This window comes from Mustela erminea, chromosome X, assembly GCF_009829155.1.
Source record: "Mustela erminea isolate mMusErm1 chromosome X, mMusErm1.Pri, whole genome shotgun sequence".
Taxonomy (NCBI): Eukaryota; Metazoa; Chordata; class Mammalia; order Carnivora; family Mustelidae; genus Mustela; species Mustela erminea.
Genome location: NC_045635.1, coordinates 35,749,962 through 35,773,782, shown reverse-complemented (window position 1 = coordinate 35,773,782; position 23,821 = coordinate 35,749,962). Strand labels below are relative to the sequence as shown.

Here is a 23,821-nt window from a genome sequence, read left to right as displayed (position 1 = left end):
TCTGCTTGAATCTGTTACTCTCTCCGTTTCTGAAACATGTAATCTCTGATTTAGATCAGCATCCAGTGGAATTCCATACATCAGAAATTTCACATTTCTTTGGGCACTGTTGGTCCAAACTCAGGTTGCAGTAACTGTCACAATACCATTCTCCATCAGCTTCAGGAAATGTTCAACAAAACACCAAATGTGGTTCAGTTATTACAGGTAATTAAGTTTATTTTCTTTGTAAAACTGTGACTCCGACAGTGTTACTGTCTCATGTAAAACCAAAAATCATGTGGGCTTAACTTGTCTTCAGTGACAAGGGTGCATGTTTTTGTCATTTATATCTTGCACTCTTCTTGGAGAATTTTCTTTGATTCAAAGTGAATGCAGTGATATAGTTTGCATTCTCTTCAAGGGAAAGGTGTACGGAATGTTCCAGGAAGACCCTTGGCTCATTTATGACTTGTTAGACATGGAAGATTCTGAGGCTTTAGCATTTGTATGGAAACCATCTGCCCTCACTGTATGTGTTCCTTTTAGGTACTCTTTGATACTCAGGCTCCATTAAATGCCATCAACAAACTCCCCACTGTGCCAATGTTGGGCTTGACCCAGAGAACCAACACTGCTTACCAGTGCTTCTCCATCCTGCCACAGTCGTCCACCCACATCAGACTGGCCTTTAGGAACATGTACTGCATCGACATTTACTGCCGCAGCCGAGGCGTGGTGGCGATACGGGATGGTGCCTATAGTCTGTTTGATAATAGCAAGTTAGTGGAAGGTTTTTATCCTGCACCCGGACTAAAGGTAACTGACTATAGTATTACAGCATTACAGCATTACAGTAAATATCTTTAAAGGGGGGAAATAACGGGAGAGCAACAGATTCCTGTTTAATAAGCAGCTGTGTTAGTTCATCACCTCTGCAGCGTCCTTCCAAAGGAATGGGAAGTTCTTAAAAAGCACTGTGCCTATGTTGTATGAGATGATAAAATTTCCTTTTCTTGTAATGCATAAGGTGGATGATAACTGAGGAGAGTCCTATTTGCTAGTTGGAATTTTAAGGAACTTCAACAATGTCTTTCTCATCGATTATTGAGAAAGTTTGATTCATCAGTTCAACCATGAAGTTTTTTTTAAAATGTAGGGTCCTGGGCCACAATCCCTGCAGATTCTTGTATAATAGCTCAATTTTATGTGCTTATAGTCTAGAGTCAAATAGTTCCAAAGGCTTGTTTTGAAAATTAGTGGCTTGCAGTGCAGTCTTGACATTTTCCTGCTCTGTTTTCAACTCTTAGATGGTGATTCTCTTGGTATTTACATCCTTATCTCTAAGTAACCTGCTTACAGTGCTGTTTGTTGACTTCTTAGTTGAGGGCATTATCTGATCCTCACAATGCAAGATGAGGGTTTAATTCTTTTTTAATTCTTATATGCCTCTTCCTCCTCCCAGGCTACTCGCAGTATGCCTTCTTTTTTTCCTCCTACCCTTGCAGTATGGTTAGACAGCAATTTTGATCAGATGATTTTTCAGTATTTTCATTATTATAAATATGTAAACAGTATCCACGAAGCTTACTATAATTACTTTTCCTTTCTTCAACATTTTATTTTCCTGGGAATTAATAATTTACTTTTTTTGCTTAAGGTTCTGTATACTTATCACTAACTCAACCTTAAAGCCTCTCCCATATATGTAACTCTCCTCTCAGTGCGTTCACCTATCAGAAACCTCGCTGGTTTCATCTTGAAGAAGTCTCTTCTACAACAACCCTCTGACCTCCAATCTGGAATGGTGTGCCCCAGACCCTTTGCACCGTGTTGATTTAGGAATCTACGGAAGGGTGGGGAAGAGGGAGAGTCCCTGGCCTCTGTCCTGCGTGGCATGCCCTATGGTGTGGATTGCCGGTCTTTTTCTCGGTTTATTCCATTGTTTTGGTAGAATACAGTCTACATAGTTTCCTGGGAGAAGGCACATGGGAGGTTATTTTGAGACTTCTGTGTGCCTAAAAATATCTTTAGTTTACCCTCATCTAATTGAGAGAATGGCTATGTATAGAATTTGAGGTTACAGAGACATTTTCTGTTAAGAATTTTGAAGACATTGCTCCATTGTCTTCTAACTTCCATTGTGACTGTTGGGGGTGTTTAATCTTGTTCCAGTTCTCGAACCTTATGTAACTAAGTAGGCTCTTTCACTCTGGAAACTTACATCCTTATGCTGTGGGAATTTCCTTGTATTATTTCTCAGTTCTTTTTTGTTTTCTCTGTTAGCTCTTTCTGGTACCACTACTATTCTGCTGTTTGGTATCCTGGACTTCTTCGATTTTCTTATTTATTTATTTATTTATTTATTTATATTGTTTTTCTCTCTCTCTGTTTCTGGGAGATTTCTTCATTTTTTCCTTTGAGTCTTTCTGGTTTTGGTATTTTGTTTTGCCATCTTTTAAAAAAATTGCAGGAGCTCTCTTTTGTTGCTAAGTGTTCCTTTTATGACATCTTTGTTGTATATAGCTATCTTATATTTTCTTACCCCTTTTATTCCTACATAATCTCCATTTCATGCACCTTGCTTTTGGTTTTGTTTTGTTTTGATCTCTTTCATATTAGTGATTCTTAACTCACAGCTCTTACTAGAAGGTGAGTCTTGCTGACTGTGGTCTTCATTGTAAGCTTATCTACCTGGGCCATTTCTTTGAGTAACTAACTCCCAGTGTCAGTAGATTTAGGTCTTTTTGTTGGGCTGGTATGAGTACCAAAAGAGGAGTATTCAAGTCTCTGCATAGATGGTGTGCATCTGGCCCCCAATTTTTGGCAAATCAAATAAGAGAAGGAAACTACTATTTTCAACATTCAGTATGTAAACTTTAATCATCTTTTTTTTTTTTTAAAGTAATCTCTACACCCAACGTGGGGCTCGAGCTCACAACCCCGAGATCAAGAGTCGCATGCTCTTCTGACTGAACCAGCCAGGTGCCCCATAATCTTCATTTTTAATACAGCATTCCTCTCGATCGATGCTAGAGTCCCCATAGCAAAGAACCCTCCACCAGAGTGGTAGAAGTCAAACTCACTCAGTGAGAGTGACAGAAGCTCTGGGAGGCTTTCAGTGTCTCTTAAAGAGACTTTTGACCAGTCCTATTTTTAGTCCCACTTTCATCCCCACTTCCAGGGGTGTCTAGTGCTGCCAGTTCCTACGTGTCTTGAGGATCTGGACAGAAATAGCTTTGCTTCTTGGCTTGCACCAGTGTTAGCTTTAGGATACAACTTCCTCACATTGGATAGTTCACTTACCACTCAGCCATCTGCTCCGCAGCCTCCAGAATTCATTGCTATTTTTTTCTTCTCCCATTCTCTCTGTATTTGTAACTTACTGCTTTAAAAAAATTTTTTTTTAGGAGTTTCAGTGGGGTATTGGGAAAAGATAAAATGTGTGTTGTAAATCCATCATCTTTTATTAGAAATCAAGCGATGTACTTTAAAAAGCTTCCTAGTGATCCTGGTAAGCTTTTGATCTATGTTTTTGAAGATGGAGAAGGTGAAGAGTATTAAAAGGAAGAGAATGCTTGAGACATAGATTCTGGTAGCCTTGCTTAATTTTTGGTGACCTATCCCATAAAACAAGATTGTCCCACTCTTGGTGGTTCAAAATTTCAGTCACGTTAAGATAAAAAGAGGAAAGATGGCTTAGTTTCTGCATTGTTTTCCTCTGTCATATTTTCTAGCTTACGAAGTGAGGACTCTTCACCAAAAGGGAAATTTCCCAAGTCATTGATATTACTTAAATGGCCAACATACAACTTTTCTTTTGTTTCCTGAATTTCTGGTTCAGAAGTTAATAATGAAATACTTATTATTTGTGAGGAGGTGCCAGGGTATACTTCTCTCTTCGACTTTGTGCTTGCACAATACTTCTTAATTGACAGGATTTTTAACTTAGATGTTGTTTCTGTTGTTGCAGTTAACCAGTTTCCTCAGTTTCCCCCACTCAAAATTATCAGTATATCTTCCAGGTTGTCCTCATAGTAGTGGCTGTGTACCAAACTTCTGTTATAAAGATGGGTGTAGTGTATTTGTTTCTCTTAAAATAGTCTAAATGATTAAAAATATGTTACTAAAGCTAAGTAAGATAATCTGAATTCTACCTGTTTATATCCATAGACATTCCTGAATATGTTTGTTGACAGCAATCAGGATGCTCGAAGAAGGTCTGTAAATGAGGATGATAATCCCCCTTCTCCCATAGGAGGAGATATGATGGATTCTTTAATCTCGCAGCTCCAGCCACCACCTCAGCAACAGGTGATGTCTAGCTGAAATTCCAAATAGTATCATATTTGTCTAACTTAATGGGTCCCTCAGGTGTCTGAGCGTCTTTGCTAAAAGGCAAGGAGATCCTTGGTGGGCCCAAGGTGTCCAGGAAGTCCATATGAAAAAATAGTGACAGAGGGAGAGAAGGCTTCTAGTGATGGCAAGTGAACAGTACAAGAAATAGCATTAACCTCAGTCTTGTGCACTTAAAATGATGTGAGGTGATCAGCCATGTGATCACAAAAGAGGATGATATCCAAATGGCCAGTAAGCACAGAAAGGGTGTTCAACATCATTTGGCATCACAGAAATACAACTTAGAACCACAATGAGATAATACTCCATACCCACAAAAATTGCTCTAAGAAGAGAATTGATTATTCTTGGCAACATTTTGTGTTAGCAGCAACTGAGACTCATTTACTACTGGAGGGTACATGAAATGGTCTAACAACCTTGTGGGGGTGTTTAGGAATATTCCAGAGCACTAAATCTGAACATTAGGCATACCTGTGATTTTATAATTTTACTCTTGGATATATGTACGACAGAAATGCATCAAAAAACACCAGTGTTCATAGGAACATTATTTATGTAAAAAGTAGAAACTAACCCGAATACCAAGCAACAGAGTAAGTGGATAAACTGGGTCTATTCCTACAGTAGAATGCTTTACAGAAATCAAGAAAACTATTGCCACGTGTAACTGTGTGGTGAATCTTACTGATAAAATGTTGAACAAAAGAAGCCAGACACTTAGGAGTACATTCGGTATTTATAGGAAATGTGAAAACAGGCAAAATCAAGCTTGAGTGACAGACGTCAGAACAGTGCTTACCTTTGGGGCAGTGATAAAGCCTTTGAAGGTGTATAAGGGAGGCCTCCAGGGCACTGCTAGTATTCTTCAGTGTCTTGATCTCTGTAGCGGTGACATTCGTAAAAATTCATCAGGCTGGACATTTTCTAAGATTTGTGTCCTTTGCTATATGTGATTTGTACCTCAAATAAAAAACTAGGAAGGATTACAAGTCCTAGGTTTTTCCACTGCTGGAGATGAAGGTAAAGGTGAGGAGAGGTCAGGTTAAACTACTGTATTTCATTTGCTTTCAAAACTTCACCAGATGTAAGATGCACTACTTTTTATGAACTGCTGGAAACAACACTGCTGGGTAAACTGTGCCATGCCGTGAATCAGAAGATACACCCTGATTACAGAAATACTAAAGGGGTGGGGGAAGAATCTTGGAATCTGTGAAATGGTAGATAAATAATACAGATAAATCAGTGATATGGTAGATAAAGTAAGCAAAAAACATCTTGAGGGATATAGACAATGGTATTACAAGGTCAGAAGTGAGTTCTTGCTGTTTTTCTAAACATTTTGAAAGGGAGTTTTTAAAAATCTGTGGTATTGATGTGTATTTTGCACATTTTCATATCTCGTGCTTCCTGTTTGGTAACCAGTGAACTGTGTGAAGGCTAACTCATTAGCCATATGTACGATACACTATACACACGTGACTGACCAACATGTACTTTTTTTCTTTTCAGCCATTTCCCAAACAGCCAGGATCATCAGGTGCTTATCCCCTTACTTCGCCCCCTGCGTCTTACCACAGCACAGTCAGTCAGTCTCCCTCTATGATGCACACACAGTCTCCAGGTAAGATATTACTTATTCTCTTGTCATGTTCAGCTTTGACATCCAGAACATACACGCGTGCGCACACAAACACAAGCACCACACATGCAGCCTAGACCTTCAGATACCACTCCTTATCTGTGGCTAGATACCTGCCATTTGTTCCTTACGACAGGGTTATGAACGCTGCGTTTGTGACTCAGGAGCACTTTAAAAGATCTGAATTAAGAGGAGGTATTGTCACCCAGTGCCAGACTCACGGCACAGCTCCAAGAAGAGCTAATCACAACACGATCTGTGTCGGGCCGACAAATCGAGTCCTACCCACCACCTACCTGTTTTTGTAGTTTTGGGGGAACCCAGCCACACGCATTCCTGCAGTGTCAGGGCTGCTCTCCTGCTAGGACGACCCCTTACATGACAAGTTTGCTGAGTCCTAGTATGTGTGAAAGGTGCCCTGCCCCACAGAGTGGGCCAGCGCACAGCCTGCTTGTCCCAACAAAATGGCTCTGTTGGCAGCCCCATGAAGCACACTATAGAACTACTTGAGGATGCCTAATTTTTACTCTTAACTGGACAGTTTGTTGGTGTAGCTTAAGCTCTTGCCCTGGGCCAGATGCTCCACGGCGCTGGGGATTCAGCAGCCAGCCAAATACAGTTCCGCTCTCGAGCGTGTCATCTGGCAAAGAAGACGGGTATCAGATTTCTTGGGTAGATAACCCCCTTACCTGCTCAGCAGAGATGGCGGAACCACAGATGAAGATTTGGAAGTTATTGTTATGTTGCTGAAGGTCAATGAAGGCTGAGCTGGGTGGGTGAGCTCAGCCCCTGCCGAGTACTGGCAGCTGCTTCCCAGGTGTAGGAGCCTGAGAAGGAGCTGCTAGGGAGCAAGGAGCAGAACAGGAGATGTGGGCAGAGAACCCAAGGGGTGTACATTTCTAGGGTATGAGTGAGGTTTTATGTAGAAGGAAGTAGAAATAATTATTTGGAAATAATTACAGTGCCAGACAGGTATATAGTGCTTGCTGTGTGCTTAGCCATGTTCTGAGCACTTTATCCATTTAATCCCTACAGCAACCCACAGCTGAATCTCTAAACGACACTGAAAGGTTATCATGTTGGTGAACATACTGCACGTAAGGCACTGCATTAGGTATTAGGTGGAGGATACGAAATTCTCTTAGACAGGAGTAGAGAGTCGGAAACATGTGAATACCGAGGATAGTGATGGTAATGTAGTGAGTGTCTCCATGTCACATTTATTCATAGTTTGGGGAGCATGGTTCCCCCTTTTCCTGATGCTCAGTAGAAACTAGTCCTGTGGCTAAATCCCATCTTTAAGCTCACTGCTCTCGGTTTTTTAATGTCTGCCATCTAGACCTCTCCCCTGAACTCGAGTCTTGTGTTTTCCAGCTGTCTAGTCAGCATGTCCTTGTAGATGTGTAGACAATGGCTGAGACTCAACTCCTAACACCTGCCCGCCCACTTCCGCACCCTGCCCCACCTCCCAGAAACGGCAGCCCCTTCCTGCCTGCCGCTTGGCCAGAGCTGTTTTGAGTCATGCTGGACTCCTCTTTCTCTCACACCCACTTTAGTCAGTCCCAGATACTGTCCACTCTGAGCTGAGAATTTATCCAGATGCTAACCCTCCTCAGCCTCCACCTTTGCCCAAGCCATTAACCATCTCTCACTTGGGTTATTACTCTTGCCTCTAACCGGTTTCCCTGCCCCTGCCCTGTGGTCTGTTTTTTACACTGTGGTTGGAGTGATCCTTCCGGAACAGAAGCTAGTTTATAACTCCTTTGTTCCAAACTTTGCAGTGGTTTCCCATCTCGTTCAGGGTAAACCCTAAGTCCTTAGAATGGCCTACAAGTCCCTGTATGATCTGGGACCTCCCCCCACCACCACCACCATCTCTCTGTCCTCAACTCCTCCCACTTCCCCATGGCTCGCACTGACCCAGCCACACTGGCCGCCTCCCTGTTATTTTTGCTATTGCCTTTGGGGCCTTTGGGGCCTTTGGACTAGCTCTGCTTCTTGCCTGGAATATCTTACCCCCCTGGGTATCTTCACACCTTACCCTTCACTTACTCACGTGCCCCCTTCTTAGAGCAGTCTTCTGGAGTTGCTTTATAGAAAGAACAGCACCCATCTCCACTATTACATGATACTGCCCCGTTTCTTTGCCCAGGTTTTCTCCATAGCACTTACCACTGCCTGACATACATTTGATGTCTTCCTCATTCTACTAGAATAGAAACTACATGAGGGCAGGAATTTTTGTCTTGTCAACTGCTGCATCCCCAGTGCCTACAGCAATGCTTGGCATGAAATTAACATTCATGCCCACTTGCTGAAAGAGTGAATGAGCAAACACAAAAGTACACTGGGTATTTTTTTTTTAATTCAGTCACTATAAGAGCTAAAATTTGGGTCCCATTGAATTGATCTCTCTCTCTTTTTCAGTAACAGAATCATTCCACATTTTCTTTGTGCTATTTAAGGGAGCTTTACTACTTATTTCTTTAATCTGTAGAGAGAGTCTTAATTTGAGGTCCTTGGCCAGGACATAGTATGTGTCCTGCAAGATCATCTATAATTATTTTCCTTTATTAGGAAATCTGCATGCTGCCAGCTCCCCCAGTGGGGCTTTGAGAGCCCCTTCACCAGCGTCATTTGTTCCAACTCCTCCCCCATCCTCGCATGGAATCTCAATAGGACCAGGGGCCAGTTTTGCTAGTCCACATGGTGAGTCCATACATGGAAATCGCAATAGCTTAAGAATTTGACGTGAAGTAGTTTTTTGTTAAATAAATTCTTTTCTTATTGCAAAATTAGCACTTTGTTCGTTGGGGAAATCGTCAAAGAAAATGAATTTGTCCTGATCCCACCACGCAGAGATCTACCAGTTAGTCTGTCTGCTTTGGACTCTCTCTCCCCCTCGCTTCTGCCTTGCTATTCCCGTCTAACCCTAACCCCCCGGCTTGCCTGCCTGCTCGCCTCTCTGTTGCTTTCCACCTGTCTGCTTGTCTCTCCTCTCAGACACCTCCCCCACAACTGGGACTATATCATATGTATTGTTTTGAGACTTGAATTCTTTAACTTTCCAACTAAAAAATTCTATTTTGAATTGGTTCAAATAAAGAATACAAGAGGTAGCCAGGGAAGTGTTTTTATGCCACCAGCCACCTAGTTGCTCTTCCCAGAGGCATTCAGTGTTACCCATCTCTTATGTGTCCTTGCAGAGATGTGTGCATACACAGGCAGATGCCTGTAACTGTTCTTACTGCTTTTACACATGGGCCAGCATACTTCACTACAGTGCCTTACTTTTTTCATCTATTTTTTTCCTGAATGCCATGCCAAATCACAGCATAAAGGACTTCCTCAGTTTTTACAGCTGTGCAGCATCTGTGGTTTTACTATCTACTATTAATATTTGTGATATCTACATCGTCCTACTAAATGGCTTCATAGTATTCCCTTTTGTTGACATACCATGATTTAACTGCCCTCCTATTGTATGTTTAGAATGTTTCCTTTTTTTTTTTTTTTTTTTTTTTTTTAAAAACGGCAAATGGTGTCATCTCTGTTCACATGATTATTCCCTTAGGTAAGTTCCTAGACATGGAATTGCTGTCTCAAAGGGTTTGAGAAATTCTAAAGCTTTTGAAACATACTGCAAATTGCTCACCTGAAATGCTGTACCAATTTCCTCCAGCATCAGACAAGAATGTCTATTTTCATGCATCATTGCCAACACAGGGTATTAGGACTTTCAGAAATCGTAGTCATTTTGATAGGTAAAGAATGGTATCTTCTTGTTTAATGTGTATTTCTTTGATTATTAATGAAGTCAAACCTTTTTTCTTTCACTAGTCTTAGGTATTTCTTATTTTATGCCTGCCTATATGTTCTTGTGTTTTTTCTTACCAATTTATAAGACTTTAAAGTTAGGATCATTTACTCTCTGATATATGGTAAAAGTATTTTCTCCGTTTATATTTTGATTACAGAGGGGCATAAATAATACGTTAAAGGTAACTGCAGGATGAAATTTAAATAATCAAATGATTCAGGAAGTTACTGCTTTCAAGACTTGATTCTTGGTCCATTTCTCAGTCAGCATAGCCTTTACTAAAGAAAGAAAAGGGAAAATTTCCCTCTCCTCAGCCTTGGGTAGAATGAAAAACGTAATTTGTCAGGGTTACTTGAAAAATAAAAGATTTCTGCCCTTAAGTGAGCTTTGAGATTTTTTTGCTCAACATTTTCAAAGACGTTTGCAAATAGGTTTTTGAAAATAGGTTGTTACGTAGTGTGTAGATTGTTACACATTGAACATGCTGAAGCTTGTGTGAAGGTACCCTTTATCATTTCTCATTCTATATTTTTCTAACTTTGAGTCATGTTAAAAAGTACATAAACTACACAAAATAGAGATTCAGGTGTGCCACATGCAAAAGCCGCATACTTTAGTGAAGTAGCGGAAGGGAAAAAAAATGATTGCCTTGTAAAGTGTCAAGCATTTCAGTGGTGTCAAGTACTTTTCAGTTATTAAAATACAGGTTTTGAAAACCATCTGTTCACTTGTTTATAGGAACCCTGGACCCTAGTTCTCCATACACTATGGTGTCACCAAGTGGACGAGCTGGGAACTGGCCAGGGTCTCCTCAAGTGTCCGGCCCCTCACCAGCAACACGCATGCCTGGAATGTCACCAGCCAACCCATCACTACATTCTCCAGTACCAGATGCTTCTCATTCCCCTCGAGCTGGAACAAGTGAGCGGCATCACCATTTTTGTGTCTGTTTTAGTCTAACCTCCACATGATGTCCTGTTGTTTTTTTTCCATCCTCACATTTGAAAGCTGTGACCTGCTTGTTAAATGGAGATACTTAATAACTTAAACTTTAATCCACTTAGTAAATTGGTTAACGGTAGTTAACTTGCACAGTTAAAGCAAAATATAGGAGAGGGAAATGTCTCTTCCAGAAGTCTTATGAGGTGAGCCCCAGTGCTTCTGTTATGTCTACTAGCTTAGCTGTAAAACTAGACCTTGAGGGACACCTCAAGTTAACTGACAAGGTTGTACAAATTAACACAGAACAGAATTGTGCACATATGTTAGTTAGCTTTGCCAGGTAATGTTTAATGACTTAGAACAGCAATCTTACATTAGCTCACCATTCCATAGGTTGGTGATTTAGGCTAAGCCAAGCTGGGTGACTTTTCCAGTCTCTGCTTTGCTTACTAGTATATTTATCGTCAGCTCCTGTGTGGGCTGAGGCCTGGCTGGTGTAAAATGGCCGCAGGTGGCATGGCTTCCTCAGCTCCCTGTGGTCTCATACTTAATCACAGGCTTGTTCACCTGATAGTTGGGCGGGGTTCCAAGAACGTGAGTGGACTTCTAGCTTTGCAGCTGGTGCCACATCACTTCCCCTGCATTCTTTTAAGTCACAGCAAGTCACAGGGCCAGCCCAGATTCCAGGAAGAGAAATGGGCTCCGTCTCTCAAAGGTCTTGCTACAAAGTCACTTTGCAAGGAACCCAGCTTTAGGGAGAGGAATCCTGGCCATTTTGCTAACAGGAAGCTAACATAGGATTGTTATGCCACAAGGAGTAAGGAAAACAGTATGGATTGCTTTAGAGTAGCAAAGATTTATGATAAAAGCAAAACAGAACAGTGGGACCATGTGTATTTGTGAATGAAATGACATGTTTTCCTTCCCAAAAGGTTCCCAGACTTTGCCAACAAACATGCCTCCGCCTCGTAAACTACCTCAGCGCTCCTGGGCAGCCTCCATACCTACCATCCTCACTCACAGTGCCTTGAACATTTTACTGCTGCCCTCTCCAACACCAGGCCTTGTGCCTGGCCTGGCAGGTAGTTACCTTTGTTCTCCGCTTGAGAGATTCCTTGGATCGGTCATCATGAGACGGCACCTTCAAAGAATTATTCAACAAGAAACGGTATGGGTACCTAATGAACTTCTCAGTGATGGTTGTCAAAGGATGGTGCTAATAAATTGCCCCATGGAACAGCATGTGAACTAAAATAATGTTCCCTCACTTCCTTTAGCTAGCTTGTTAAAACTGTGCTTTCCACACTGCTCTAGCATTAAAAATGGGCCCCACTATTTCCTTTTCCATTCTTAAGTTAACATGTTCCTGCATTTTATAGTTTCCTGTGCTATGGCTGACAGGCCCAGAGATAGGTCCTACAGCGTCCCCACAGTGTCATGGGACAAATGCTCCCAGAATCTGCCTTTGCATAGAGTAGCGTACAAGCAGCTCTTGGCTTCCTGGAATTCTCTTGCAGGCAAGCTGACTTTGAATTGGATTCTCCATTAAAATAAAATTATTTATGATCACAAGGTTCATGAACAGCTGAATTGATATAGAAAAAGTCAGAAAAAGACTTATGTCCTGTGGTGATATCCTCAAGAAGTAGTTCCGAGTTGATAGCCGTGGTTCTAGAGTCTGACTATCTGGATTTGTACCCAGTCCATGCCACCAGCTAGTACAAGCTTTGGCAAATCCCTTTACCTTTTTGATAATGGTAGATAATTGTATTTACCTAACTCATAACAATTGTGGGAGTTTGAGGTATTTCTTATAAAGCGCTTAGCGTAATGTCTTGGTATTATTCAGTACATATTATTTATAACTCTTGATACATGTATGTGTTAATGAGGTAGAATGGCGAATGTTTAAAATATCTGCTCCGTGGATGGCACCTAGCTATTCTGCAACCTTTATATTTAGATTTGAAAATAATAGAGGTCTTAACATAAATTGAATGAATTAGCATTTTAAAAAATCATTATGAGACCTGTGATCTACCCTTCTTTTCCCACTTAGAAGCCACATAAGCTTTCGGGCATAGAACCTCATTTTGCTCATCTGCATAATTAATATGTTATGATAGAGCAGGGGTCAATAAACTGCTGGCCCTGGTTGGGAGAGGGGAGCAATTCCTACCCACCACCTGTTTGTAAATGAAGTTCTACTGGAATGTAGTCACATATATGAATTTACATATTGTTGATGGCAGCTTTCAACTCTGACGGCATCATTGAGTAGTTGTGACAGAGACCATGTAGCCTAAAATATTTATTCTCCATTACTTTACAGAAAAATTTGCCAGCTATAAGGTCCCAACCCAGATCCAACATTTTGTAATGGTGCTCTTTATTGTTTTCTTCTACTGTGCCATTTTTTAAAAACTTTTTGTGAAAAATTTTAATCATATATGCAAGTTGAGAGTAGAATAGTATGAGAATATAATGAACTTCTGTGTTCTTATCACCTGCCTTCAACAGTGAACTCCTGTCAGTCTTGTTTCTTCTATAGCTCCTTCTCCCATATGGTTTGACAGCAAGTCCCAGACCTCATTTCATCCATAAAGACCATTTCTTTATCATCAGATAGCTAGTTGGTGTCCAGATTTCCCAAGTTTTCACGGTGTTTACGGTCTAAAGTAACCAGAGGCACCTGGGTGGCTCATTGGGTTAAAGCCGCTGCCTTCAGCTCAGGTCATGATCCCAGGGTTCTGGGATCGAGCCCCACATCGGGCTCTCTGCTCAGCGGGGAGCCTGCTTCCTCCTCTCTCTCTGCCTACTTGTGATCTCTGTCTGTCAAATAAATAAATAAATAAATCTTTACAAAATAATAATAATAAAATAAAGAAGTAACCAAACAAGTTTATGTCTCTCTCAAACTGGAGACTCCCCCTCCGTCTCTTCTCACACAGTTTATTTGTTGAAGCAGCCTTATCTGTTGCTGTGTCAAGTTCCTCACAGTCTGGATTTTGCTGATTGCATCCCTTTGGAATTCTTTAACATGTCCTTTTGACCCTCACATTTCTATAATATTGGTCTACCCTACAAATCTAACTCCTGAATTGTAGCTCAAGTTTGTTACTTTACAAGACTATTCCGTAGGTTGTGTTATGTTCTTCCTTCGAGAGACACCTATAGTTCCTTCTTTGGGATGTTAGCAATTGATGGTTCTCGGGGCCTAGATATTTTTGATTGGGAGCAGGTATCAATTTTTAGTTTTCCCTCTGAAACAGTTCTCTCTGTTTTCATTTCTTCTTTGTCTTACGTACTAACTTGATGCACCCTTCATGTTTTGCAGCTGCAGCTGATAAATTCCAACGAACCTGGAGTGATCATGTTTAAAACTGATGCCCTGAAATGCAGAGTAGCCCTTAGTCCGAAAACCAACCAAACACTTCAGCTCAAAGTGACACCTGAAAATGCAGGACAGTGGAAACCCGATGAACTTCAAGTTTTAGAGAAGTTCTTTGAAACAAGAGTATGTGTTTCTTAATGCATAGTTTTAATACAGGCATAACTTGTTTTATTGCACTTTATCTTGCTTTGCTTCACAGATACTGGTTTGTTTTTGTTTTTTTAACAAATTGAAGGTTTGTGGCAACCCTGCATGAAGCAGGTCCACCAGGGCCATTTTCCTACCAGCATTTGCTCACTTCATGTCTCCTTGTCACATTTTGGTACTTTTTGTAAAACTTCCAACTTTTTCTTTATTATGGTGACCGATGATTGTGACTCTCTGACAGCTCAGGTGGTAGTTAGTGTTTTTTAGCAATAAAGTATTTTTTAAGATGGGTACATTGTTTTAGATATAATACCATTGCACACTTAATAGATAAACATGACTTTTATATGTACTGGGGAAGCTGAAAACTCACTTGACTCACTTTATTGCAATACTTGCTTTATTGGGGTGGGCTGGAACTGAACTCACATCTCCAAGGTATGCCTGTACCATCAACAAAAAGAAGAGTCAAAGTAGAATGTGGAGTAACTTGCTTTATTCATCCCTGTAGGTTGCAGGACCGCCGTTTAAAGCCAATACATTAATAGCCTTCACCAAGCTGTTAGGAGCTCCTACACACATCCTCAGGGACTGTGTGCATATTATGAAGCTAGAGCTGGTAAGTTAGAGTGACGCACATACTTCTATATATAACAAGGACTGTCTGAAGAGGTTGAAGTTGGTGGGAGCAGTGTTTATTGGTTTTCACCTATTTATGTACTTCTGTTTTTCTTTTCCACTCTTCTTATTTTTTAAGATTTTATTTATCTTTGAATAGGTAACACAGCCCTCCTGTATCTTTTGAATTGAGATCAAGATGTGATACAGGGGAAATTTCCCATCTATCCCTGTCCAGCTGTCTAGTCTCCCTCCCCACAGGCAACGCAAGTTACCAGTGGCTTACCTCTTACAAAAGCAAAATACATTTAATTCACTCTTCCTGCTCCTAGATACTGAAATGATGCTCCTGTGGCTTCTTTTAGTACTGTTATGGATTTGTTTTTTAAAATTCTTTAAATTTTTGATCCATTTAAAATATACCTTGGTGTCAAATGTGAGGGGTGGATCTGGCTTTTTCAGATGCCCCCAATTCCCCTGTCATTTATCAAAAAATCTGTCCTCCCTGGGGAGATGAATTTCTCTTCTTTCCTGTGAAAGTATACAATTATATAGATGGAATCCAGGTGGCAGCTGATTATATTTTTCCAAGCTTACAGGACTTGCATTCAGATGTTTACAGTATTGCTTTGAGTAATTCCAAATACCTCACTCCCTTTTCCAGTTGGTGTTTTGCTGTTAATATTGGGGACAGCAGTGTTCCTTTGCTGATAGTCTCAACATTTGGCTTCTGCTCTAGTAGCATGTAGGAAACATTTATATCAAAAAGATACCCATTTGAATTTTTTAAGGAAATGTGGCGAAAACAACAACCAAAAAGGCACCAGTGCAGGGGCCTAGGTAGCTCAGTCACTTAAATGGCTGGCTCTTGATTTTGCCTCAGGTCTCGATCTCAGGACCCTGGCATTGAGCTTTGCCTCAGGCTCTGCACTCAGCAGGGAGTCTGCTTTCAGATTCTCTCTCTCTCTCTCTCCCTCTGCCCTTCCCCCTGCTCATGAGCATTCTTTCTCCAAACTACATAAATACATCTTTAAAAAAAAAAAAAAGGCAAAAAACACCAGTGAACACAGTTTGAAATTATTAATACAGTTTGACAAGTATGTTTTAGAGAAAGAGCTGGGACTGAGGCTGGGACGTCTAGGTGGCATCGGTTAAGAAGGGCCTTGAATATCAGGTCTTGGTCCTGGTAGGGTAAGGGAAAGGAACAACATGTGTCACTGCATGTTGCCAAACATTTGTGAGCTCGATTAGAACCATGCTCAAGGACATTTTTCTGGCAGTGATAGATGGTGGAACTGGGAGAGGCAGCCACCGGAAGGGACCATTAGGGGCCACGAGAGAAATCACCAGTCCTGGAGCTTGGCTGCATCTGTCAAAGTAGAGAGGTGGGAACGGATGACAGAGACACCAAGGAAGCAGAATCTGTAGGCCTTGGGAATTAAAGGAGCGGGAGGGAAGGAAAGGGGAACACGTCACACAGGTGTGGAGTTGACTTTGCATGTAGGAACGTCACGTATGCATTTTCTTTGAAATAATGCAGGCTGTCATTTTATGTTCTGTTAATAATAGATTGTATAAAATAAGATCCTGACCTTTCAGACTCCTATACTAGAGTGTAATTTTAAATGTTCATATGACTTTATCATGATTTCAAAAACAGTTTCCTGACCAGGCAACACAGCTAAAATGGAACGTCCAGTTTTGCCTGACGATCCCTCCCAGCGCACCGCCCATTGCACCCCCTGGGACGCCTGCTGTGGTGCTGAAATCCAAAATGCTATTTTTTGTAAGTACTATCCGATTGTGTGTGAGTGTGTGTGTGTACATGCGTGCACACGTGCAGAGCCCCTCAGGAAAAAGCCAGGCGAGGATAATAGAACAACTCTGGGATTACTTGAGTTAACTGTCGCTGTGAACACAGGCTCAGACTCCTTAATTGTCAGCTTAGATGTGATGTACTCCCGATTCTTCCAATAATAACAGAAACATATTGAACTAGATAATTGTGTGGCACGGTTGCATCTTAACCATAATATTCAATCGTTTGTCACTTTTCTTGTCATCTCTAGTTTTCTTATGTCTGAGGTATCTTAATCTGATAGAGTAAATAATACCTTTGATAAATGGAGGCAAATGTTTTATTTTCTTACTACGTTTTTATTCTTTTTGTATGTGTTGTGTGTCTTCAGCTTCAACTAACTCAGAAAACGTCGGTCCCTCCCCAAGAACCTGTTAGTATTATAGTTCCAATCATTTATGACATGGCTTCAGGTACAACCCAACAGGCAGACATTCCCAGACAGCAGAACTCTTCTGTTGCTGCTCCCATGATGGTCAGCAACATTCTGAAGAGGTTTGCAGAGATGAACCCACCACGACAAGGTACTTGACCAGTAGATGATATTTTATTGCATATATGTTATAAAAGTTCTTTTGAGAGATTCCTCCATCTTTCCTCTGCTCCCACCTTACCCACCTCCCCCACCCACCCCCGCCAATCCTAGTAATAGAGCGCTGATTGCTGTGGCCCTCTTAATGTCTGCCTGTCGCTTTCTTCCTTTCTCACTGGTTCTTCATTTTTGTCCATGTCTCTGCTGCCTGGACCTCATTTTTGTTAGTGATTTACTATTGGGACTGACCCAGTTGCTAATGCCAGAAGCTTGTATTTCTAGCACACATTGCCACAGAACTGTAGGTTAGGACGATAGACTTTTTCATGGCTGTGAATTCCTGCCCTACCATCGATACCTGCCACTCTGTACATCACCAGTTGAAATGCATGTCGGTTTCTCATATTTCATGGTTCGATCATTAATAGAATATTATCATTCAAAGTTCTGTATCTTCTAAATGTTTTGTGAAGAATAAAAGCTGATACAAATGGCATCACTGCTTTTTGGGCTTCTTAATAAGTGTCAGGCGGGTGCAAGTGAACCTTTTCACCAAGTGCACAATGAAGCTCTCAGACAACATTTTCGAGGAATCCTGGATGTTTCTGGCAGGTAAACCAGGTCCCTTCCACACTGTGGTAGCCTACACGGAACACACAACTCCTAGCAGTGGTGAATGGTCACAAAAAGAGCACTTTTCTTCCATTTTGCTTGTTGCTAATTTTAAGGAAATTAAATTTCAATTAAAATTTGCTTATTTCTACTATTAAGGAAGCCCTCTAGCTTTCTGCTTAGGATGTATGATAACAGAATTACATTTTTAAATGAGGGAAAGTTGTTCTCTGAAACATTTTTTAGGTACCACAGTGTTAAAATTTTACTAGAAACAGGAATCACGGGAGAAATTGTTTTTCGCTATTTATTTCTCCATATTGTATATACGTAGGCAAGTTTTCACTCACATAGAGTTTACAAGGAATGCACTGGGCAGTAGAGAAGGGTATGCTTCCTTTGCTGTAAGACTTCTTCCACTTCTTAAAATTTTCTGCTTTCATCCTTTGACTTATCTCTTCTTTCAGCTACAAATAGGTCCTTCAGAAACAAAGTTTAAAGTTAAAAGAATTTTCAAAGTAGCAGTCCAGTAGAACTTTGATGATAAGACCATTTCTTCACAAGCAGATGATTATCATTACTATGTCTTGTGGAATTTACAATTAAAAGGAAAGAATGTTTTGATCCTCTTGGGATCAGACACATTTTTCTACCTATCAATAATGAAAATGTGTTTTTGAAAAAGGAAAAAGAAGGATATAACTTTTCCTTTTATTTGAGAAATTGTTGGGATATTTGGGGAGTGTTTTTCTTTACTTTTTCAGTCTTTTTTTTTTTTTTTTTTTTATGTCTACCTTAGATTGAGCAAACCTGGGGTTTCATTTTTTTCTCTGTACCAGTTGGAGGAAAGCTTGCAGTAACTTGCACAGGGTCACTGCACGTCCCACCCTTTGCCAGAAGGCCATTCTTCCATTGAGGCCTCCCGTTCTGTCACTGTAGCATTAGGCCATGTGCCAGGAAAGGGACCCAGCTTTTGGTTAATATTATTTATAGCTGGTTTAGGTTTATTATATTTAAGTCTATGTAATGTTCAGAAGGAGTACGAGGCAGGGTCTCTGGTTTCTTTGAGCAAAGGGGAAATTAAAAGGATGAGTCCTTAGCCTCCCCCCACTTGCCCACCCTCAACAAGTCTTGTTTTTGGATTGTCCGTGTGCCATATACTTCAGCGCCCCCTCCCCGCCCCCCGTACCTGTTACTTCCTCCCCTTCCAGTGAAGTGCCTTTAAGAATCACTCTCTTTTCATTAACTGATATAAATGTTGAACTCCAGAAGTTGATCATTTCCTTTACGTTTGAGAAAAATCCAAAATGTGTCATATAACTGCACTGCCCAATATAACTGTCACTGGCCACATGTGGCTATTTAAATTCAAGCTAGTTAAAATTAACTAAAATTTAAAATTCAGTTCCTCAGGCAAACTAGCTACATGACAGGTACTCAGGAGCCACAGTGCACATACGGAGTATTTCCATCAGCACAGAAAGTTCTGTTGGACAGTGCGATCATAGGCATTTTTACCTGGCCTTTAAAGCAACATTAGAAGGACATCGTTGCTGTTGTAACTGATACATAAATCTAAATTCAGTCTTTTCATTAGATTCAGAATGCATAAACAAACTCTCAGTAGCATCGAAACCCAATTTTAAAGGCTTATCCAATGCTCCAGTGTTTCAGTGGAGAAACTCAAGGCATTTCTCCTTAAATTCAAACCTAACGTGGACTTGCCCAGAATTTCCTGAGAAGAAAAATAAAACCAGAACCAAGTATCATAACACCGAAGCTCAATCCCCTGTAGCCTGTGCAGTTAAACTTTAGTCTTTTATTTTGACCCTTGAAGTTCTTGCTGATTTTAGATTTAATTATCCCTACCCCCACCAGTGTGTTGACAGCATCTTTCCTGTATTGCGAATAGCTAATGACCATTTTTCTCTGTTGCAGGTGAATGCACAATATTTGCAGCTGTTCGTGATTTAATGGCTAATCTTACACTGCCCCCTGGTGGGCGTCCATAGACACTATTGTTTTTAAACCAGGAAGGCTGACAATGAGACAAAACAGCAAAAAAAAAAAAAAAAAAAAAAAAAAAGAATTTAGCCTTCAGTTTAAAAAAGGACTTTTTTGACTTTAAGAGCTAAATATTCTAAACTGGCAAAAATTTTCAGGGTGCACTTCTTTCATCAAAAAGACCATCAATCTTTTTTGTATAGTGAACTTGTATAGTATGTTTAAATGGGACACATTTCAAGCTAGGTAAAACATCGGTGTCCGCTTGCCAGTAATAGATTTAATATTCTGTTTTATACTATAAAGTTATGGAAATGCCAAACTTGTTTATTTAATTGTTTTCTTATGTTTTGGGTGTAATAGTCCTTTTTTTGGTTTTCGTTTTGTTTTTTAAGGCAGGTCTGTCATTTTTGAATACTGTAAAACTGTGATAAACTTTATATTGAAGCTGTATTTTAATATGCCCGCTTTGAGTCCTTACATGAAAATGTTCTGGGAGTTGTTATAAACACATCCCAAGGAAGCAATATTTAATAAAACTAGGTTTAAAAAAAAAAAAAAAACAAAACAAAACGAACAGTGACACTCACTTGTGTGTATATCAGCTCTATAGACTTCTCCTGGCCTCCCTTCATCTTTCACCTGGTGGAGCCAATAATTAATTTCTAATGATATGTCTGAAATTTGACCAAGAACATCTTCTTTGTTTCAAGATTAATTTATTTTCTTCAGACATTCCTAACTTGATTTGTGGTGAACATGTAGCACTGTAGTTGTCTTTTAGTGTAGGATTCAAGTAAAAAACAAGGTGAACCCGTCTTTGAGAAGAGACAGCGGTAGTTCGTATTGATCAAGGATCTCATACTGCAATCATTCTCATCCATTGAAGATACGGAAACTTTTCTGTTAGGCAAATTTAGTTTACAGGATACTTCTGCATACAGCATGAATTAGGAAACCTAGAACTTGAGTGTTCTACCCTTGCATGAAATTTCTGTGACATTTCTTTATCTTGCTTAACTTCTCCGCCCTTGCCTTCCCCACTACGCTTGGGGTTGTTCTAAACAATCCTAACTTAATTCATTGTCAACAAAATGGTAAAGTGTTTCGCTTGGAAGAAACCTGGTTACAGTGCCCTCACTTTGAAGAATCCAAGATTCGGTGCCCGTCCAGGGTCAAGTGGAGTTTCTGGTACTGACACATCTCAGCAGAGTTTCTTTTTGGAGCACCGTGCTGTCTCTCCCGGGAGTCAGGGACTTTTTTAAGCTTCAAAGAATGTGATTAGAAGAGAAGCAAAGGTCTTCTGATGACCTAATGTTATTTGGGAAAGTTTTTTATGTGATAATACTGTACTGAGTTATTTGGTCACAGGAATATTGGCTCTCCAGTAAATTGTAGACACTCTAATTCCACTTTAAGATGATTTGAGCTTCTGTTAACTATCAACTACCAAATTCTAATTTCAGGCATCTCACTGCAGCTATGTTGTATCTGTTCTCAACTTCGCTTGATTCTCCATTCACTTCTGGTCAGAGTGCAGGCCTTCTTTGCCTTTCTTCGTTGTCTTATTTCTACCTTTATTCCCTGCTTCTCGCCCAGCTCTACCCCGTTTAGGAACAGGTGACTGGACTTTATCCTTCCTTTAACTTACCTTTTATCCTTCGGTTTTCAGTTCTCCTTAAAATGGGAATCACATCAGTTTGGCAATCTAACATGTCTTTATCAAGGGTCAGCCCTTTTCTGTTGGGAGCTGAATCCTTTCTTTCATGTAGAAATCTACATGTATATACAAGAAATGTATTTTTATCAGCAGGATAATATTGTCTCAAATTTTATGAAAAGAGTAAACTTTTCAGGTATTCTTTTTAAGTGTGGTTTTGAAACGTTAATTGTATTTTTTAAACACGATGCATTCAGTGGACACTTTTTTCCTGATTATAACTCGTCTCTGAATGCCTCGTGCAAATCAAAATAGGATTCAGTGAGCAGAATTTGCTTTCGATGCGTAAGAATAAACCCATGAATATGAATTTTGATATGTTTGGTACTTGGAATTGAAATATACTTTATTAAAGCTTGAAAACACTAGCATTCAAATCTTAGGTTTCAGCATAAACCATGTCTTTTGCCTCTTTTGTTACCCAGGTTCAATCAAAGGGACTGGATGCCCATAGTAATTTTTTTTCTGATAGGTAGTTGGGGTCTTAACTTTGAAGGTGTTTTCAGTGTAATTTTAGTAATTTCGGTAATAAAATTTATACAAGTTTCAGAGAACTACCAACTCTCTCTAGTTAATTAGCATGGAGACATTTTGGACTGTAGTCTGGCTTAGCATTATTTTGATCTGGAAAGAAGAAATTGGTCCTGATTTGCCAGCTTCTTTTTTTCATTTGCTGAAATGCTGTTTCAGAATGTATAGAAGTACTTTCAGAGTTAGAGAGGAAGAAAGCAAAAAATTCAACAGAACATATCAAGTTACTAATTACAGGGGCCGAACCTTATGTATAAAAGTTAAATCTGAGCTAGTGCAAGCTGAAACTAAAATACACATGATTTAAATTTAAATACCATTAATAACTATTGCAGTTAATACAGGAACTCATTCAGCCACAGGATACTAACCGTTTGTTAGTCATTCTGTGGACCATGATTAATTTGATAACTTCAAGAAGTATAATTTTGCTACTCTAAATTCAGAAACCAGTTTCTATGTAAAAAAGTTTCTTTCATGATTTTCCCCTCAAAGAACTACCTATTATGTTTTACTTAAATATTTATTAATCCAAGTTCTTGATATAAAAATCAATATACAGAAAATTTTAAGAGAACTTACCAGGAAATTTAAAGGACAGAAAGGAAAAATGTTAATGCATCTTTCATTATTTCTTGGGAAATTTCCTCTTTCATTTGGTTTGATGGGAGTGGACAGTCTTATGTCTAAGGAAATGAATTGAAATTTACCTAGGGTGGATTTAGTATTGAGGTTATTAAGAAAAAAGCTGAGGCCAACGAGCATTGTACTGCACAACCCCAGGAGACCAGATCTCACAATTTTCTATATATTGTCTCCACTTCCAAGTGGCCAGTGATGTGTTCAAATACCTTGCCCAGAAATATGACTGATTGATGGAAGGGCACGTTTAGATCCATGTAAAATAATAGCTAATAGTTACTGAGAGCTTTCTATTGCCAGGCACTGTCCTAAGTATTTCAATGTGTATTTAATCCTCACAACAACTCAGTGGGGTAGGTATTAATATCCTCCTTTTACAGATGAGTAAACTGAGCCCCAGAGAAATGAAGTAATTTGCTGAGATTAAAATTAAGTTTACTTAAGATCAAACAGTTGAAAAGGGGCAGTTGAAATTCAGAGCTAGGGCTCCTACATACTGGTGCCACTTTGCTCTTAACCACGAAGTCAGGGGAAAGTTTTAACACTCTTCCAAGCTCAAGATCTGATCCTCATGGCACTTATTTGGAAGTTAACTAAGAGTGCCTTATGTAAAAAGCACTAATTATAACCAAGAGTATTAAATAATCATCCAAGCTGGATGCTTCAGGACCATAGTGGAAGAAGCCCTTATCCGGCTCTGGGTGGTGCAGCTGCCCTCCACAGAATCTAGGGGATGTGCATCTTGTTTGCTTCTGCTAGATGGTCCAGTGGCTAATGTTTTTGAGCTTTGTGTCACCTTGACACAGCAGACGCAGGGTAGATGCGTGATGCAGGTAGCCAGCAGTCACACTGAACTAATGCCCTTACTTGATACAGCCAATCTATTGGGCTTAGGAACTAAATAAACTATAGACTTGTAGAATGCAAGGAACATATGTAATTCAAAAAGTGTGCCTTGAGCATCTTCTGTATTTCTACAATAAAAGAGCACAGACATTAGGAGAGGTAGTCGAATCGG

At 40.0% G+C, this 23,821-nt stretch overlaps 1 protein-coding gene across 2 annotated transcripts in view; it reads left to right on the top strand.

Annotated features, from left to right (window-relative positions):
- MED14 (mediator complex subunit 14) overlaps positions 1 to 22,026 on the top strand; it is a 72,264-nt gene extending 50,238 nt beyond the window's left edge. The window contains exons 20-31 of one of the 2 annotated variants that reach the window (XM_032329517.1): positions 55 to 207; positions 529 to 798; positions 4,153 to 4,293; positions 5,854 to 5,965; positions 8,561 to 8,692; positions 10,542 to 10,724; positions 11,678 to 11,913; positions 14,083 to 14,262; positions 14,798 to 14,905; positions 16,565 to 16,690; positions 17,094 to 17,286; positions 19,845 to 22,026. In XM_032329517.1, coding sequence (XP_032185408.1) covers positions 55 to 207; positions 529 to 798; positions 4,153 to 4,293; positions 5,854 to 5,965; positions 8,561 to 8,692; positions 10,542 to 10,724; positions 11,678 to 11,913; positions 14,083 to 14,262; positions 14,798 to 14,905; positions 16,565 to 16,690; positions 17,094 to 17,286; positions 19,845 to 19,918 — 1,908 coding nt within the window. In that variant the 3' untranslated portion in view covers positions 19,919 to 22,026. The remainder of the gene's footprint in view (positions 1 to 54; positions 208 to 528; positions 799 to 4,152; positions 4,294 to 5,853; positions 5,966 to 8,560; positions 8,693 to 10,541; positions 10,725 to 11,677; positions 11,914 to 14,082; positions 14,263 to 14,797; positions 14,906 to 16,564; positions 16,691 to 17,093; positions 17,287 to 19,844) is intronic. The other variant, XM_032329518.1, reaches the window with a different exon arrangement.
- The last annotated feature ends 1,795 nt before the right edge of the window (positions 22,027 to 23,821 follow it).